This window comes from Cynocephalus volans, chromosome 2 (assembly GCF_027409185.1).
Source record: "Cynocephalus volans isolate mCynVol1 chromosome 2, mCynVol1.pri, whole genome shotgun sequence".
Classification (NCBI taxonomy): domain Eukaryota; kingdom Metazoa; phylum Chordata; class Mammalia; order Dermoptera; family Cynocephalidae; genus Cynocephalus; species Cynocephalus volans.
Window position 1 is genome coordinate 139,120,906 of NC_084461.1, and position 20,670 is coordinate 139,141,575.

General features: G+C 41.9%; 1 protein-coding gene across 1 annotated transcript in view; it reads right to left on the reverse strand.

Moving 5' to 3' along the window:
- TIMD4 (T cell immunoglobulin and mucin domain containing 4) overlaps nucleotides 1-18,111 on the reverse strand; it is a 44,976-nt gene extending 26,865 nt beyond the window's left edge. The window contains exons 1-5 of the mRNA XM_063087672.1: nucleotides 18,054-18,111; nucleotides 8,535-8,873; nucleotides 6,413-6,535; nucleotides 6,152-6,355; nucleotides 4,169-4,252 (exon numbers count right to left, since the gene is read on the reverse strand). Coding sequence (XP_062943742.1) covers nucleotides 4,169-4,252; nucleotides 6,152-6,355; nucleotides 6,413-6,535; nucleotides 8,535-8,873; nucleotides 18,054-18,111 — 808 coding nt within the window. The remainder of the gene's footprint in view (nucleotides 1-4,168; nucleotides 4,253-6,151; nucleotides 6,356-6,412; nucleotides 6,536-8,534; nucleotides 8,874-18,053) is intronic.
- Between the last annotated feature and the right edge of the window lie 2,559 nt (nucleotides 18,112-20,670).

A 20,670-nucleotide genomic window follows, 5' to 3' on the forward strand; every position in this document is an offset into this window, starting at 1 on the left:
CAGGACTTCTCCCTGTTCCGTGTGCTCTGGCCCAGGCTGTTAGATCGTGCAGTGGCGACCCCACCGGGTGTGTGGTTTCTGTCGATTCTCCGCCTCCCTGGCCGCACGTCTCCCCACTCTGTGCGCACTGTGCTGGGCTGGGGCGTGTCTTCTGCACTCCTCGTCTATCAGCTGGGCCTTCAAGACCCTGCTCAGCACCGCCTCGCCCAGGAAGTCTACCAGGTTTCTGCTAGGCACAGACGACCGGTCTCTCTGGGTGCCTTTGTGGCACTGTGTAGATCTTTCTCGGGTCTTGTTCACCTTTGTATCCCTCCAGTATAAACCGAGTCTAGCGCCCACCTGCAGCCTGCTCTCTGGCAGGTTCAAGCAGGCCTGGGAACTCTCCTACCACACTATTCCCAACCAGAAATTCGTTAGACTTTTTTCCAAACTGGTGGCCGCAGAGATGGTATCTGCCTCCCAGTAACAGGAAGTTTACCGGGCCGGAGTCCAGGGTGTGGTGGAGTGACAGTCAGCCCGCCCGTACTTCCTTGCCCTCCCGACACTGGCCAGGGACACCCCCCGCCACCAGCCCCGAACCGCGGAGGGAGTGGGAGCGGAGGCCAGTCCGCAGGCTCTGGAAAGCCCTGCGCCAGGCCAAGCAAGTGGGAGGGCTCAGTGATGGCCGAGCTGGGCGGGTATGGCCGCACCTGGGAAAATGGAGGCAGCACCGGGTTGGTGAGTGGCCTGGTGATGCAGGCGGGAGCCCGGTGGGCATCCACCCCCCAAACAGAGCTGTGCCAGGGGTCACTCACAGTGCTGTGCCAGGTCGGGCGCTCGCTCTGCCTCTGGTTTGTTGCCTTCCCAGTTCTCGGCCGCTGCCGCCTCGGGCTGTTCAGTCGTGGCGCGGCTCGGGCGCTCCCAGGAATCTTCTTTAATGCTGGCCTGAAACCTCGAATCCTGAATAGGGCAGCTGGCCGCCTTCAGCGCAGCCCCGGCCTCCGGGATCCTGGCTGCATCCACAGCAGCCCTGGCGCCGTGTTCCCTATTTCGAGACTCACTTTTGCAGCTAAGAAACAGTTCTTTTCCTGCTCCACACTTCAAAGCTGTTGCCTGTAAATGAGGCAGCCTTTCCTGCCGGGGGTAAAGTGGCGGTCACCCCCCCCGACTGGCCAGCAGCAGCGGTCCTACCTTAAGCGATAGCAAGAGGAAGGTCCACAAATTTCCCGGCTGCCTGAGGCCCAGTGGCCACCTTTTCCACCTCAGCTACTCCGCGCCAGCCGCCGCAGCCGCTGCCATCTTGAAAACCTCTGTTCATGAGAGTTTTTATTGTTGTTTGTTTTTCTGTGTGATTGAATTACAGTTCCTAACCATTTGGTGCTTTGCAGAATTTTTGGAGAATCTAATGAAAGTCCTGGACATTTTGCAAGAAAAATGTGTGTGCAACATACACACACAATTATACCTACAATTGCAGGGACGTCATGCCCCCCCCCCAAACTCATTCACAGACAACCCCCATTAAGGAATCTATGGACACAGTTTGAAAATCCCAGAAACCGAGGTGCGAGTCTCAGCTCTCCCACTGTCTATCTGTGTGATCTTGATCAAGTCACTCCACATCTCTGAGCTCCATGTCCAGCCAGCCATAGTGTGGAGGTGAGGAATTGCCACCTTGAATAATGCCAAGGATTTAAGCCAGCCCTCAACCACGGAAGCCTTGCTATCCAAAAATTACATGAAGATATGGGGAATAAACCAGGGATAGTTAGCCAGGGAAAGAAACCCCATAGAGGCATGCAGGTCTTCTGGAGTGGCTTGAAAGCATTTTCATGTGAGTGAAAGAGGGGGTCCCATTCTGTGAGAGGCCGCAGAGGTGACATCGGGGGAGTAGCATGGCATGGAGTTCGAGTGGCGTCAGAGTTGAGCAGACATGGGTTAAATCCAGGTCTGCCAGTTACTGGACAAGTAATGTAATCTTCATGGACTCTAAAATGGAGGTGATAATGGTACCTATCTCAAGGGATTTTGTAAAAGAATCAAAATACACCTAAAATGCAAAGTGTTAACGTCCTCAGAAGGTATTAGCTTCTCAATAAACTCTGACATTTCATTTATTTGCCCGTAAAATGGGGATAATATCTGTACCTTCCTGTAAGGTCATTGTGAGTTTTAAATAAGAAAATGCATATAAAATCATTAGTAAAGCACCTGATACATAATGACGTTTTCAGTAGGTGGTAACTGCAATTATTACATTGTGGGGGGAAAAATGGGAAATGAACATGACCTTTTATTTTAGAATAGAAGGGCAAATAAAATAAAATAATACTTAAGAGCATTCAATCAGAGCTAGACTTCCTGAATCTGGCACCTGAGGGCTGTGTGGCCTTGGGAAATTTAGGTCAAATAGGGAGACGAGCATCTGCTTAAGAGGGGTTAATAAAGTGCCCCATGAAAACACCTGGACACTGACCCAGCACTACCATGTGCTCAATATATCCTGGTTTCTTCCGTAATGACTGATGTTACCTGGAGACTGACTGGTCATAATAAGCTCTTCTTCAGCAGTGCAGCCTGTGGATGTTCCAGCAAGTAATCTCTCTTCTAGGGTTTGGTCGAAGAGGAACAAAATGAAAATTATCAGGGATATTATAGAAGAGGCAAAATTATCAGATGACCTCTTATTCCCTTGCAATTCAATGTAAAATAGTCCAAGATTTAAATGGAATAGAGAACAATAGTTTTAGAACACTCTGCCCACCCTCTATCATCTTTCTAGTTGCTGCCTTCTCTTCTACCAGAAAAGAGGCCCCCCACCCTTACCCCATCCCATGAATGAAGAGGGTTTGGATCTTTGACACCCAGTTTCTCTCAAGTTACCAACTCCTAGTCCACATTTTCTGTCTCCCACTGTATGAGTTAGTGCATGCCAAAGCTTTTCAACATCAGATCATCCTTGCGTTTCATCTTGATTCATAGTCTTACTTCAAAACCTATCCCCTTTCTACTCACTCTTGTCTGTCCCCTCCAATTCTATCTTCTGAGCCTTTGTGGGTGACATTACATTGCCTCCTTCACAGAGTTAAAGGGTGGCTGTTTTCTGGCTAATAAACATATAGAAAGACACTCAAACTTTGTTAATCAGAACAGGAAAAGAGCAAGATGACATTTTCTTTTCAAGAGATTGAAAAAAATTAAAACAAGTGGTCCTATTAAGTGTAGGATACTGTATGGGTGGGAGAATAGATTGGAACAGCATTTCTTGAGGACAAGTTTATAGTAGCTTTTAAATTTTAAAGTGCACATTTCTTTCAATCTAACATTTCTACTTCTTGGTTACCACCCTAGCTAGAGAAACACTTGCATAAATGCTTAAGGGGGCATGCATGGACAAGGATGTCCACTGCAGCAGCATTATAATAACTTGACATTGGAACAATCCAAACGCCCCTCAATAGGCAATAGATACTAGGAGGAGCCATGGTAGGAAATACTATACAGCAATTTAACATAATGAATGGTGCAGATCTATACAGGCTGAAAAGGAAAGTGGTCTGATATATGTTAAGAGAATAAAACAAAATGCAGAAGGCTACATACAGTATGATAGCATTAAAAAAATACACAAAGCAAAACTATATATTTCTATATCTCATAATGAAATGGAAAAAAGATCTAGAATGATCTTTGCATACTCATAATGAAATGGAAAAAAGATCTAGAATGATCATCTTTAATAATAGTGATTAAGGGGAGGGGGCTGGGATTGAGGACAGGGAGTCAAAGAGAATTTTATTTCCGTCTGTTTTTATGTACCCCTAACAAAAATGCATTAGTGTCATGTTTGTGTAATTTGAAATAAATTATAGTTTGAAAAATGAATAGGTGATTTTCCTACCCCATTCCTGGCTTCAAGACAGAAGTTGCTAAGGAATAAGGGATACTTCAACAAAGGGGCTTCAGAAAGGAGCAGAGAACAGAAGCTGTCACTGAAACTCCACCGTGTTGGAGGAGTTTGTAGGAGGACATCAATCATCTGTGACACTATCATCACAGCTTGTAGGAGGACATGAAATGTGGCCACAATGGAACCAAAACAGGTGAATCCCAACACAAGCAGGCAGGCAGGCAACAGACTGTTCCCACAGCCAAAGACAAAGCACTCATGAGAACACAGCTCCCTTACCTCCGGGCTGAGAAGAAGTCACTGAATCACTCATTTTCCATGTCGAGGCCTCGGATGTTGATAGGTGAATCCGATCTTCAGACTCTGGAAAAACAAAGGAAAAAAGAAAACAAGCTCCTGTTGAGTTTCCCCAAAGACTGGTGTCTTTGGAAAATTAGGATGAGAGAGCTAAATGCCACCTAACCAAGGGTGTAAAGGTGAATACACTAGAGGTGCACCGCGTACTACCATAAAGAATTGCACAAATCCAGAAGAGCTGTGTGTCTCTGCATCTGTCTGTCTCTCTCTTTTCTCTCTGAGAGCCACAGGAATGGAGAAACCACAAATGCCCTGGTGCCAACTTAACCATTCACAAGTGCCCTGGTGTCAATTTGAACACAAGTGATGAATCAGATGACTAGAGATGACTTTGGGTCATGAAGCTTCATGGCACAAAGGACCCAAAGTCATCTCTAGTCATCTGATTCATCACTTGTGTTCAGCATTTTCTTCTCCTCAATCCAGGGTGGAGGACAGAGACTGGACACAAGTGTCCGCACACCTTTGAGTGTAAGTCCGGGTGTGTAGAAGTCACCTTGGTGCTCCTCTGAGAGTGACTGGAGACAAGGGAACTTTTGGATTATGGAAGAGAAAAAAAGTGCGAAAAAAGGCAGCTAAAAAATAAATGTTAACAGTATTAGTGGTGTGTGGTGGGATTGGGGGCTATTTTTATTGTCATCTTTGTGCTTTTCTATATATTTTAGGTTTTCCTCAAGGATTGCAGGTATTTTTAGAATCAAGGAAATGAAATCACAAATATGTGTTTTAAGATGACTATTTTAAAGCCCAAAGGAACTAAAATATACACACAAAAATTGATTGCTTTAGGGATCATGGATTTTAGGTGACTACTCAGAGTATAATAGAATTAGCCAATTCAATATCATAAAGCGATTTGAATTATCTAGGCCTTATTGAGGCAGCTGACATGCCTAAGAAAGTCTTTGAGCTATGTCATGATTGTTTTCCTATATCTTTACCTCAGAATCAGAGCTTGAAACATGGTGGGAGCCTTCACAAGTCCCCCTAAGCAATGGAACTAGACACTGAGTGAGAGGCACAAAATGCAGGGTCAAAAAGAAATCAGGGCAGAAAAAAAGAAAAGGAAAGAAAGAAACAAGGATAAAACTAGTTCACCACTAAGGGATATTTTAAGGCATCTGGAGGCCTTTCCTTGACCAATCTACAATGCCCAGCAGAGACTTAACCCTTGAAAGAATGGAACTAGAGTCTGACCTGCAGTAACCTTCTCTGGTTCTTCAAAAGGCATCTCCTGCTAGACCCCTGGGTGGTCAACTGGAGAACCCAAAATGCTGACTTTTCAAAAACACAAAGAGAAAAAAAAAAGAAAAGAAACCATAAAACAAAGAAAAGGAACAGTTTAGTGAAACCACAGCCTTTGACAAACATACACATACATGTCCCCTGTTAATGGGCTGAATTATATCTCCCCAAAATTCATATGTTGAAAAGCTAACCCCTAGTACCTCAGAATGTGACTGTATATTGAGATACGGCATTTAAAGAGATAATTAAGGTAAAATAAGTTCATATGGATGGACCCTGATTCATATTGACTGGTGTCATTATAAGAGAGTAGGACACAAGCAGACAGGCAGAGGGAAGACAGTGTGAAGACATACGGAGAAGACGGCCATCTACAAGCCCAGGAGAGAGGACTTAGAAGAAACCAACCCTGCTGACACCTTGACGTTGGACTTTTAGCAGCCAGACCTGGGAGAAAATAAATTTCTGTTGTTTAAGCGACCCAGTCTGTGGTGTTTGTTATGACAGGCCTAGCAAATTTATACACACACACGTACACACACACAAACCCAAGGGCAAGTCACTGGGCTGACCCATTCAATGGGACAACCATGTTATAATGAAACGAAGACACATCTGACCAGTGGAAGCAAAAGAATGGTCAATTGTCCCACGTACCTGCAATGAGGGTGGACCCTGCTGTGGAAGGCTCAGTGGTCAGAAGATCTGTGGCTGCCTCTGGAAGGGAGCTTGGGGTTGTTGGAGGGCACGTCTTTGCTGTTGTTGCCAAGGCAGTGGTGGCTCTTGTCTGAAGTGGTGTTCTGGTTGTGAGGTCAGGTGTAGTCACAACTGTTGTTGGAAGCACAGCTGTGGTTGTCATGACTTGAGGGATGGTGGTCAGGTGCGTGGTTGTGGTTAGCCATATGGTTGTGGTCGGACGCGTGGTTGTGGTCGTGTGCGTGGTTGTGGTCGCGTGCGTGGTTGTGGTCGCGCGCGTGGTTGTCGTCGGGCGCGTGGTTGTCGTCGGGCGCGTGGTTGTTGTTGGGCGCGTGGTTGTTGGGGCTGAAACCAATAGAAGATATGTCTGGCATTAATCCAAGATGGGGGAAAAGGGAAACAACACAAATGTATCAGGCATCGTCCATTTATTTCTATTTCACTTGCCCTCACCTCGTTCATTGGCCTGGACCACCATAATACCAACTAAAATTGGGTTTCTTGCCTCCAGTCTTATTTCTTCCATCCTATTCTTCACATATTGGCTAGAGTAATCTTATAAAGTGACAAATCTAATGATGTCCATCCCCTGCTTAAAACTTTTACCTTGCCCTTAAGATAAAGAACCCAGCCCTGCACCTAAGCCTACAAGGCTCCTCTGTCCTGGCCCTTCCTTTCTTTCCAATCTCATGTCTCCACTCCCCTCTTCTCACTTTTTCCCAGCCAACTAGCCTTTCTTCAGTTCTTTGAACACATCAGTAACCTTCCAGCCATAAGAACTTTTGTGCTTGCTACTTCCTATTTTCGCTCTTCCTTAGGCTGACTCCTACTTAACTCTCCTGTCTCAGCTAAAAGGTCACTTCTGCAAGGTGGGCATCCAGATTCTGCAATAACAGTTAGGCTTCTCTTATATGCTGTCATATTTTACCTTCACAGCATGCATTACATTACATAAATACATATTTATTTGATTGTTATTGTTTAATCTCTGCTTCTCCCACTAGACTGTAAGCTTCATGAGGGAAAGTCTGGTACTTATTTTGTTGTCTGCTACAAATCTAATACCTATCACAGTGCCTGGCACAGAGTTGGTGCTCCAAAATCATTGCATGAATGTGTAAATGGATGAATGCATCACAGAGTATGCAAGAATGGGCAGGAGTGTAGTCTCTTTAGATACTAAAAATTGTTTCATGCCAATACCACTCACCCCCTAAACTTCTGAATTCGGGTTCATTAGGCACAGTTTATTCTACAGATCTCAGCCTCTCTAGACTATGCAAAACTTCCATTGACTCTAACGGACTGGAAAGAAGACATTTATTCCACGTGAACTTGGAAATGACCCCACAGAGTATTGAGGTCAAGTATTTTATAAAATAATAGCGGGTTATGCCATGTTTGAAAAGAGAAGTCTTGGGTGGAATCATTTAACTTCAATAAATCTCATTTTCCTCTTCTGCAAAATCAAAATAATACCTTCTATCTCATAAAGTTGCTTTAAGAGAAAAATATACTAATATGTGTGCAAGTTCTCTCATTAGAAGCATCCTCGTCAGTTGTTCTTAAATTTTAGTGTGCCTTAGAGTCACCTGAGAAGCCTAAGACTCTATAGATCTCCAGACCCTGCCTTGCAAGGTGCTGATCCAGTTAGGAATGGAGCCCAAGAATCTTGCAGGTGATGTTGATGCAGATGGTATATACAGCTCACTTTGAGAAGCTCCGTTTCAGACAAGTACTAAAGGTTATTATTGTTAGCATAATTCAACCACAGGCTCAAAGCAGCTCCGATCTTTGGGAGTCCCACCATATTCAAATTTCCTCAAAAGCAACGGACAGTTACAGAAGGAAAGAGCACCTGAAAAGTGCTAGGACAGCCTCCAAATCCCATGCCCTTGCTCCTCTGCCAGAAGTCACAAACTTTGGCTTACAGGCTGAAGTTGACCTATGGACACATTTTCTTTAGATCACATGGCATTTTTCAAATTATTATTTCAAAATCTGCCAACGTGCCAAAATCAGTATAGTTCACATAAAAATCGGGAGTTCTGAAAACACTGGGCCCAAATTTCTACAAGGTGACCATCTTCCAGATAAGTAGCAGCTGCCCTCTTCAGACAGACCCAGCAATTCACTGCTTCCCTTCCCCCTGAGGCTCTGCCACCACTCATTTCTGTGGGTAGTTGAACTTACCTGCCTGCTCCATACCATACCTCCTCATTTCAAATTTAATCTCCCCACTCACTGCATAAGTAACTGCAACCTCCTTTCCATCCACTGAATCCACAACCTGCTAATCACTGAATCTCTCCTTCCACAGACGTGCACCCCTCCATGTGCTCACCTCTCAGCAGCAGGCGAATGTTCTGCTTCACGTCATTGAACCAGCCAGGCACCTCTATGCGGCAGCAGTACACGCCGCTGTCATCTTTATTGGTGTTTGAGATAGTCAAGGAGATATCGCCTGCCCAGACTCTCCCCAGGAGTTTGTACTTTGCTGATGGACTTGAGGTCACCCTCGTTCCATCCGTGTGGAGAAGCTCCTGGTTGCATTTGGACTTGGGACACGAGCCTCTGCCCCAGCACATGCTATTGCTTTGAGAAGACCAGGATGCGTATGTACAGGGCAAAGTCACCGACTGACCCAAAAATGCCATCACAACAATCTCTGATGTGGCTGGCGCTGTGAGGAAAAATGAGAAAACTAGGTTGTGCAGTGTTAAAATCTCTCAAATATGCTACACAGTTTTTGTGCAAATAGATGCTTCCAGAAAGATGAAGAGTCATAGTCTATACGTTTCTTTAGCATACATTTGGATGTGTCCTTTGGCACTGCTGAGTTCCTAACTCCACTTGTTCCCAATCCCCAAGTGAAGAAGTTGACCACTTGAGACTCTAAACTCACCTCTACAGAGAGACCTCCTTCATGATTTAAACATTCTGATCTTGAGTTCTACTCAACAGACCAACAAACTCTCAAGTGAAAAATCCTGATCCTGTAATCTAGGTCCACTAATTCGTGTGCAAAGGTCCAAAACCACACTCTACCTACTGTATCTCAATAAGCAGATATCGTATGCTCCAGATGGGTCTCCCAGCCCAGAGGGTGCTGTGACAGGAAGACGGGCTGCTAACCTGTACTCCAGTGGCCTCTCCTTTCAGTATTGGAAATGGAAGCTACTTGCTCCAGACCATTTGTTTGCTGTTAGTTAATGTGAAGATAGGTGGAGTTCATGGGTTATTTGTTTATTTTTAATTGACATAACAACAGTGTACATGTGTGAGGTACAATGTGATGTATTGATCTATGTATACATTGTAGAAAGATTGAATCAAGCAAATTAACATATTGGTCAGCTCATCAACTTATCATATTTTGTGTGTTGGGAATGTTAAAAATCTATCCTTTCAGCAATTTTGAAATATATAATACATTATTATTAACTGTGGTCACCATGCAGTGCCATAGATTACTAAAGCTTATTCCTTCAGTCTAACTGAAACTTTGAACCCTTTGATCAACATCTCCCCCTTTTCCATCCCTTCTCCTCCTCTCTCCCACCCCCCAGCCTCTGGTATAACCTTTCTACTCTCCATTTCTATGAGTTCAACTTTTTTAGATTCCATGTATAAGTGAGACTATGCAATATTTGTCTTCCTGTGCCTGGCTTGTTTCATTTAGCGTAATGTGCTTTAAAAAAAAAATGTTAGAGCTAGAAGGGCCCACAGGAATTATCCCAAAAGGGATCTGTGACATACAGCAATGTTGGAGGCTTGGACTTACCTGTTAGCTAGGTGAGATGGAAAGGTTCACCATCTCTAAAATGAAGCATCACTGTTCCCAACATCGGCTGCTCATCAGCATGACCTGGGGAGCTTGCTAAAAATACATATTTTATTGCTCAAAGCTGAGTCAGGATCTCTGCGGCCAAGGCCCATGAATACATACATTAATCAAGTTCTCCAGGTTATCCTGACATAGTTGACGACTCACTCGGTGTTTGAAAACCACTGGACAAGCTCTTCTAAGCTAACTTTCATCCCTCATAACCTGTGAAACATTGTCACTGTGCAATTGTTCAGTCCATTTGTTTAATTGAGCATCAGCAACTGTTTTAACTCCCCCCTCCACCAACTATTGAAGTGAGAGCCAGGTAGGCTGTAGCTCTCAGATCACTGGGACCACACCCTGCTCCCCCTTGTGCACCTGAGTCCCCAATTGTTTACTCCCAGGCCCCCTCCCATAAGACCCTCCATTCACTAACTTTGCTGACCCAGGTGGCTGTGTAGTGTAAGATGTTACCAGCAGTGTGAAGTTCCTCCCTGACTCAGCTGTCAAGAACATCCAGGCACTCCTCTCTAAGAGAAGGTTGCCAAGATGGCAAGCAAAACCATGTGCTTCCTTGTTTTTTCACTGTTGCCTCTTAACGATGAAAGGTCATTCCAAATTCACACCAGCCTACTGCCTTCCCTGAATTCACAGTCTCTTCACTTTGCTGCAGTGAAAATGTTTCACAGATTTTAAAGGCTGTGGGAAGTCTATTTTGCCCCCCATGAAACAAAGAGAAAATTAAGAAATTCATTGTCATCTCTCTCGGCTGTGTTAGCAACAAAGAACACATGTACTTCAAATTAATAACTACTAGATGGGCGCATGGGCCCTGGGGACAGCAGTCAGGCCTTTGTTGGGCAGTGTTGGCAGTGAATGGAGGCTGCCAGCCGTGGGGTGCAGTAGAGGCAGAACTGTGCATGATACATATGGAGCACCCACAACAGGTGGCCAGCACCATTCCAGACTGGATGAATACCACAGTGGTGAGGAGAGGCATGGCCTGTCTTCATTGAGCTAATGTTATTATGTGGGGAGAGAAATGATAAATAAAAAAATATGTCACTTCTATGTGAAGGTGGCATTTCTGCAGAGACCTAACTAGAGGGAAGGACTCAAGGAGAGTATGTTGCAGTTCAAGGAAGGTGACCACAGGGTAAGTTCAAAGACCTGCACTTCATAAAAGTGCTAAAAATGGAGGTTTTCAGAAAAGAGTCTTCTCTGCCTACACAGACATGGATGCCTGCTCAAGGAAGTGGAAAAGAAATCCTGCCAAGGATATGGAGGAACATTTGCTTTTCTAGGAAGGAAATTTTAAGCAATTGTCAGTCCCCAACATTGAAATTCCTAGTGTGGTGACTTCAGAAGAAAGGAAAGATGGCAAATAAACAATCTAACACTTCACCTTAAAGAACTAGAAAAACAAGAACAATCCAAACCCAAAGTTAGTAGACGGAAAGAAATAATTAACATCAGAGCAGAACTAAATGAAATAGAAACACAAAAAATGATAGAAAAGATCAATGAAACAAAAAGTTGGTTTTTTGAAAAGATAAAATTGACAAACCTTTAGCAAGGCTAACTAAGAAAAGATAGAAGAGCCAAATAATAAAAATTAGAAATGAAAAAGGTAATATTACAACTGACACCTCAAGGAATCGTTAGAGACTACTATAAACAACTATGTGCCAATAAATTTGAAAATCTGGAGGAAATGGATAAATTTCTGGACACATGAAAACTACCAAAACTGAGCCAAGAAGATATAGAAAATCTGAACAGACCAATAACAATAAAAGAGATTGAAGCTATTAACAGAAGGCTCCCAACAAAGAAAACCCCAGGACTGGATGGGTTCACTGCAGATTCTACCAAACCTTCAAAGAGGAATTGATACCAATTCTCCACAAACTATTCCAAAAGACTGAAACAGAAGCCATTCTCCCAAACTCATTCTATGAGACAAATATCACCATGATACCAAAACCAAAGATACATCAAAAATAGAAAACTACAGGCCAATATCCTTGATGAATATAAATGTAAAAATCTTCAATAAAATACTTGCTGACAGAATACAGCAACACTTACACAAAATTATACACCATGATCAAGTGGGATTCATCCCAGGTATGCAAGGTAGATTCAACATTTGCAAATCAATAAATGTGATACACCACATCAATAAAAACAAAGACAAAAAACGTGATCATTTCTATAGATGCTGAAAAAGCATTTAACAAAATTCAACACTCATTCATGATAAAGTCTCTCTACAAGTTAGGTATAGATGGAAAGTATCTCAACACAATTAAAGCTGTATATGACAAACCCACTGCCGATATCATCCTGAATGGGGAAAAGCTGAAAGTTTTTCCCTTAAGAACAGGAACTAGACAAGGATGCCCACTCTCACCACTCCTATTCAACACAGTGTTGGAAGTACGAGCCAGAGCAATCAGAGAAGAGAAGGAAATAAAGGGCATCCAGATTGGAAAAGATGAAGTGAAACTGTCCCTGTTTGTGGATGATAAGATCCTATATATTGAACAGCCTAAAGCCTCTACAAAAAATCTCTTAGAGTTGATAAATGATTTCAGCAAATTTGCAGGATACAAAATCAACACACAAAAATCAGTAGCATTCCTTTACTCCAACAGTGAACATGCAGAAAAAGAAATCAAGAAAGCTAGCCCATTTACAAAAAAAAAAAAAGGAGGAATAAAGTTAACCAAGGATATGAAAAATCTCTACAAAGAGAACTACAAACCAATGTTGAGAGAAATTAAAGAGGACAAAGAAGATGGAAAGATACCCCATGCTCTTGGATTGGAAGAATTAACATTGTGAAAATGTCCATATTTCCCAAAGTGATCTACAGATTCAATGCAATCCCCATCAAAATTCCAATGACATTTTTCTCAGAAATGGAAAAAAAAACTATCCAGAAATGGAATAACAAAAGACCACACATAACTAAAGCAATCCTGGGCAAAAATAATAAAGCCGGTGGCATAACACTATGTGACTTTAAACTATACTACAAAGCTATAATAACCAAAACACCATGGCACTGGCATAAAAACAGACACACAGATCAATGGAATTGAATAGAGAATCCAGAAATCAACCTATACACCTACAGCCATCTGGTCTTTGACAAAGGTACCAAGTCTACACACTGAGGATGAGACTGCCTCTTCAGCAAATGGTGCTAGGAAAACTGGGTATTCGTATGTAGGAGAATGAAATTAGACCCATACCCCTCACCATATACCAAAATCAACTCAGAATGGATTAAAGAATTAAATATACATCCTGAAACAATAAAAATCCTTAAAGAAAACATAGGGGAAACACTCCAGGAAGTAGTTGTAGATACAGACTTCAGGAATATGACTCCAAAAGCACAGGCAACCAAAGGAAAAATTTTAAAAACCCCAAACAAACAAACAAACAAACAAACAAACAAAAAAATCAACAGAGCAAAAAGACAACCAACAGAGTGGGAGAAAATATTTGCAAAATATACATCTGACAAAGGATTAATATCCAGAATATACAAGAAACTCAAACAACTTCACAGCAAAAAAACAAATAACCTAATTAAAAAATGGGCAAAGGAGCTGGATAGGCATTTCTCAAAGGAAGATATACAAATGGCCAACAGACACATGAAAAATGCTCAGCATCTGGGAAATGCAAATCAAAACCACTTTGGGATACCATCTCACTCCAGTTAGGATGGCTAATGTCCAAAAGACTGAGAATGATAAATGCTGGTGCAGTTACAGAGGAAGAGGGAACTCTCATACACTGTTGGTGGGACTGCAAAATGCTGCAGCCTTTATGGAAAATGGTATGGAGGTTCCTCAGACAATTACAGATAGATCTACCATATGACCCAGCTATTCCACTGCTAGAAATATACCCAGAGCAATGGAAATCATCATGCCAAAGGGATACCTGTACTCCCATGTTTATTGCAGCTTTATTTACAATAGCCAAGAGTTGGAACCAGCCCGGATGCCCATCATCCGATGAGTGGATAAGGAAACTGTGGTATATCTACATAATGGAATCAACTCTGCTACAAAAAAGAATGAAATACTACCAATTGCAACAACATGGATGGACTTAGAGAAAATTATATTAAGTGAAACAAGTCAGGCACAGAAAGAGAAATACCCATACCATATGTACTCACTTACTTGTGGGAGCTAAAAATAAATTTAAAAAACACAAACAAATAAGTGGGGGAGGGGAGAAGACACAACAATCAACAATTCCTTGAACTTGTTAAGACAAGTGAACAGGTATAATGTGGGAGGGAGGGGAGGCAGGGGAAGAGGAACGGGTAACAGGTCACAAAAATCAACTACAATGTATACTGAGAAGTTAAAATAAAAATAAAAATAAATTAAAAATAATAAAAACAAACTAATAACTACTAAAATATGAGCTTGTTCCTATGCATATTTGGTAAATTGATAAAAATGTGTATAAAAATCATTTCTACTGGAGATTCAACCATTTGCCCCCCCACCCCAAGTATCACAGTACTAAAGGAGATGTCCTACTCCTCAATAAGAAAAGGCCCAATAGACAAACTGGCAAAGAACATAATAGGCAATTCATAGATAAGGAAATGTGAGCAGCCAACAAATTTCACCATTAGGCTGGCAAAAATTTAGAATACTGGCAATATCAAGGGTGTGAACAAGTGGGACTCCCACACACTGCTGGGAGGAACGGAGGAAAGGACTTAGCCTTCTGGGGTAAACTGGAGTAAAATGGGAGTGTGAATAGGATAATTTGGCAGTTTCTATTGATATCCAATACACATGTGTCGTAGGTGTGCCTTAGCAATTTCTCATTTATTATCTGCCCTATGAAAACACATGTGCAAAAGTACACCTTTTTCCAAATGTTTATTGCAGTCTCTATATTATGTGAATGAAATGGACATATATACGGGGAATGGCTAAATTGTGGCATATTTATTCCATGGAATTCTAAGAATATTAATGGTATTAAATAGACCTGTATGAATTGACATGAAAACTCCAAGCCATATTAATGCATGAAGAGAAGAAATTTCAAAACAAGACATAAAATATAAAATCTTTCTCAATAAAATAGTCTCTGTTAAAATGGGGGGAAAAAACTTTTTGTAAAACAAATAAATAATAAATAAAACAGTTTGCTTTGGTGGGGGCCTCAGAAGTATGTAAGTAAATACATAGAAAGGTATCTGGTGGGACAGCCACCAAACTCATTGTGTCACTTACCTTTGTGATCAGAGGAAAGCGACTAGGACTGGGGGTAGGAGTCAAAAAGGATTTTAGCCTTGGAATATTTTTATTTTCTACTAAGAGTGTTTCTGTATTACTCATCTGATTAAAAATTAATATTTTAAAAAAGGAAGTAGGCAGCTTGGTGTGGCAGAAAAACACCCATTAGGCTTATACCATAAACCTCATTTTGCCAGTTACTGCTTTTGTGTTCTTGGAAGAAAGCCACAATAATCCCAACCTCACTATCATCATAAGACAAAGGAATAATACTTGCCTCAGAAATAGTTCAAAGGTTCACAGGAGATGAAGTATCAAATGCCACATAAATTACTAAAGTATTAGTACAAGTAACCCAGTACATCAGAACTTAGAAATAAGAAAATAAACTGTTCCTTCCAGCTGCAAAAGTATCCTGGAGGGAAGGAATCATTGGAATCAGATTAATTTCATTTCTGTGGAATTACCCACGGTGGGAACAACATAGGAACTGGTGCCAGCTTGGTTCCTTCTTCAGCTAGTGACCTTAAATAAAACCCTTCCCCAATCCAGAACTCAGTTTCACCACCTACAGAGGGAAGGATTTCATTAAGCATCTTTTTAGAGCATATCTAGCTCTGATCCTTAGTGATTCTGAGCAGTCACCTCTTCTAAGTTGCTCATGTTGGAAAAGGCAGACATGAAAACCAGGTGCTTCCTCCTTCAAGCAAGTAAAAGCAGCCCACTCAATTAGTGTCCTGCTAGTAGCAGGGACATGTAGACATAAACCCCAGGCAACTTTCAGTATCACAAAACCCTCCAAACCTCAAGTTCCCAGGACAAGATAAAGACCAGTAAAAAAACATTGCTAAAGAACCAGGACTGTCATTTTCTTACATCCAAAAAAGAAAAAAAGATGCTCACAACAAATCCAAAATGAGATTGTGGAAGTGACAGAGATTACTTTTATTCCATAATGATTATTTCTTGAGTGTCTGTTATGTACCTATCATAGAATGAGGTGCTGGAATTCAACAAGAAACAGCAGACCTGGCCTGCTTTTATAGAGCCTACAGAGTACCTGGAGAGTGAGGCAGTTAAGTGAGCAATTACTATAGGATTACAAATTCTCTGATGCAGGAATTCCAGGGAGGATGAGAGCTATAATAGAAACACCTAAAGCAGTCCAGAGGTGATGATGTGGTCAAGAAAAGCCTGACTTAAGCAGAGACCCGAGGATCCATGGAGTTGCAGCACAAAGACATGCAGAAAGGACAGCATGATACAGGTTTGAGAGGGAGAGGGAACAGCTGTTTTCCTTGGAACGTAGGGTTTTTCTCACGCAGTGTGTTTGAAAGACTCAAGCACAAATAAATATGGGCTTATAAAACTGCAAGGGCTATTAGATACTGTCTAGTCCTAGAATCATAGACTATTAAAACTGGTCTCATCCAGGTCCCTCATTTCATGTATAGAAGAGCCAGAGCCATTTAGACGCATTCCCAGTGTCGATGGTTAGTGTCTGAGATGCAGCTGCAGCTCAGGCCAGAGCACTTTGCTCTATACCCCCAGGACACATAGGTCTTCACTGGTCAAAACCGACTGTGTGCATTAGCACTGTCCAAAACCTAAAAACAATGTGCAGAAAAGAAACCTCACCATGAAGCCTCATCCCCAGCAAAACAAAACAAAGCGAAAAGCAGACACTCCTAAAAATAAAGAGAATAAGAAGAATGATAATAACAGGCAGAGGGATGAGGACAGGGTAGTCAGTGGTTACGAAATATTAGAGAGAGAGGAAGAATGGGATCTGTGTTCTATACTAACATAGGGAGACTACAGTTAACAACAAAGTACTTTGGTGTACAACAAAGTGCATCTTTGAATAGCTGGTCAAAGTGATGTTGAATGTTCCTAACACAAAGTGACAAATGTTTGAGGTGGGGGATATACTAATCACCCTGATATGATCCTTGCACACAGAATGAATGTATGTATATATTATATTGTACTCCATAAATATATACAACTATCATGGGGTCAATTAAGAAAAATAAATTAAAGAAGGGAAGAAAGAGAGAGAGAAATAGAAAGTAGCATAGTGATTACCAGAGGCAGGGAAAGGGAGGGGGCAGGTGGAGCTGGGGAAAGATTGGTAGACTGGTACAAAGTCACAGGTAGACAGGAAAAGTTCAGGTGCTGTAGGCTGATAATAGCTAATAATATTGTATTGTATACTTCAAGATAACCAGAAAAGAGGATCTTGAATATTATAACGACAAAGAAGTCATAAATGTTTAGGTAATAGATATGCTAACTATTCTGATTACATCATTATACAATATATACATATACTGAAAGAACAAACTATACCCCATAAACAGTACAAAGAAAAAAAAGAATTATAATAATGGCTCTTACCAGGATAAATTCTTTTGACTCTGACTGTACCAATAACAACTGCAGAAGAACTTTTCCCCCATTTTATCTGATCCCTTCTATCTGTGTCTCTTCTTGCCATTTCTGATATAAGCACAAATTACCCCACTGTAAAATCCCCAGACAGCTCTGGATAAACCTCCGTGTAACAAGGCAGGAGAGACACTCCAAAGAAGAAAGCTTTGGCACGGGGCGGGGGGCGCCGTGAGGCAGGAATGAAGCAGGCTTCTGCTTGACTGAGGCCCCAGTTAGTGCATAGAAGTCCATTACACAGTAACAAGCCCTCCAGGGACACCTGCATGGAAGGCTGCAGGACACTTACTCAGATAAAGCTGCACCAGCTCAATCACCAGCCAGAGAATGAAAGGCCCTTTGGACATTTTGACTGTTGACAGGTCTCAGGAGTTTGTCTGTCTGTCCAAAGTCCATTTTTTATACCCCAGTTAATGCTGACAGGGTGGGACCTTGTAGTTTCATTTCTCTTTTTGCACATAACCTTCCTTTCCCCTGCCCTGAATGGCCTCCCTCAATTTGGGATGTATAATGAAATGTGCTGAGCATTTTCTTTCCTGGTGATTAGCGTTTGGGAACAAATGTGGGGAGGGATGGTGTAAAGTAAGGTAAATTATAACTAAAGCCAAAATGTTTCATTATTTAGTTATTTTAGTTATATACTAAGATCCCATTTATACTGTCAGAGCTAGGGCTCAGACCCTTCAAACTGGTTGTACAGACTAGGTCCCCAGACGCCTCACACACAGGTCCATGTTAGGTAATTGGGAAAAATTCCAGGAGCTGTTGGCAGATGACAGGAGTTCCGTCCTCAGCAGCAGCAGCTTACTGGTCCAGTAGCTTACAGGCCTGGCGGTGGCGGTGGTCTTGCAGGGGGTCCTGGGGGACACTAGCAGCAGCAGCCTCCAGCAGCAGTAGTGACCGCCCCAGAGCCCCCTTCTCCCCAGCCCCCGCACTGGAGGCATCCTGGGGGTGGGAGGCTCCGTGGATCAGAGCCACTCATCCCTTAAACTTAAGTTCATAACCCAGAACACCTGGGTGCACGTGCGCAATTACACTAGATGATAACCAAGGAACACCTGAGCGCAAATGCCTACTTACATCAAATGCTCGGCAAGAGTCTGAACATCTGAGAGGCCCTGACCATTTTCCTATATTTTCCCAACAGACGGCATGGGCATTCACGGGCCTCTTTGTCCGCAGAGAGATTTCCCATATGTGCACCAGCATCCATGCATGCGCTCGTGCATGTGCGCATGTGTAACCTGTGCGTGGGCCACAGACATCCAGACTGCTGTGAAGCCTGTCATAAAAGGCAATGAACTCTCTGCACTTCCACGTGGACTCCTCCTGGGGTCGCTGGAAAGTTAGACTGGCATTTGGCTCCACTCCCATTGGGGGTTCTCCCTCACCCTGATCCCTGGCCCCCTTGCCCTTCACTTGTTAGTGAAGCCATGTGATGGGAAGAGCTAAAAAAAAAGATAATTCATGAACCAGTTTACACAGCCTGAACTAGATGATGTGTATGGCCGTTTTAGATTCTATGGATTCAATGGTACATCCACCATCACAGAACAAGTTAGAGGAGGAATCAAACCAATGCTCACCAACCAGATGCGTTTTCTAAAACAGGATTATATCACCACAATTATTTCTCAAATGCTTAGTTATATGTCAGGCATTCTGCTAAGTGACACAGATGTATTATTTAATTCTCGCAACCCTGGAAAATAGACATTATTTTTCATATTTAACAGATGAGAAAAATGAGGCTTAAGAGAGTTAAAACAAAACAAAACAAAACAAAAAACTAGTACCCACAGCTAAAAAGTTGTAGAAGCAGGACTCAAGCCCAGAACTTCCCAGTTCCAAAGGTCATGCTTAATCATTAGATCTTCCTTCAACTGGTGGCCCTTAGGGTAATGCATCCAAAAGAACAAGCCAACCTGTGGCTAGTTCCTATCTAGCACCAGAGAGGAAATTTGAGGAGGCACAAATGTTCTAGATTATTTTTAAGTCTTCATTTGATTGTAACCAGCCATATGAGCCTCAGAAATTCAGCATTGCTCACATTGAAGTTATCAGTGAAAATACAAATATTGGTTAAGGCTCTGGACTCAGAGAAAATCTTCCCACTGAATGCCCATAGAGCTCTGGGATCCTTTCCCCCTCCCTATCCACAGGTAACTGGGAGATTTAATCTCTGATAAACTGAATAGCCCCAATAAAACATTTTCAGACATTGATATTTGGGTGTCCCCCAACAATACCATCCAATCCCTCTTTAATAAAGTCTTCAGTGCATGAGCCTCAGCTGTGCGTGCAGAACTTCTAATTAATTTTCAGTGTGTCACTTTTAGATATAAATTGACAACTAAGGATCACCAGACATTTGAGGAAAGTCTTTAATATGAAAAAGAGACAAAGACAACAGAAAGAGTAAAAGAAAGCTTTTTAAAAAAAATTTTTTTAAGCTGATGTGTTCCCAGAAAGAAAAATTTTACAGCCATGAGAAAGAACAGAAGTCATAAAAGGGAAAAATCAGAGAACAAGAAAGAGCTCTTAGAAATTAAAAATATTATACATACCCCAAAACTTTATGGATGATTTGAAAAATAATTAAGAAAAATTTCTAGAAAGTATAATTATCTACAAAGTCAAATAACTAGTATTGTTCCAGAACATGAAAAAAGGAAATAGTAGGGAGAAAGTTATTGAAGAAATAAGAATTGGAAAAAAAAGATTCCCATAACTAAAAGACATGAGTCTTGAGATTGGGAGGGCCAACCAAATGCTAAACTCTGTGAATGAAAAGATCCCAATGAAAATAGTACATTATCATGTAACATGAGACCATCAGACATAGAGAAAATATATTCAAAGACTCCAGAGAGAAAACAAAACAAAAACATATTGTATTAAAAGGA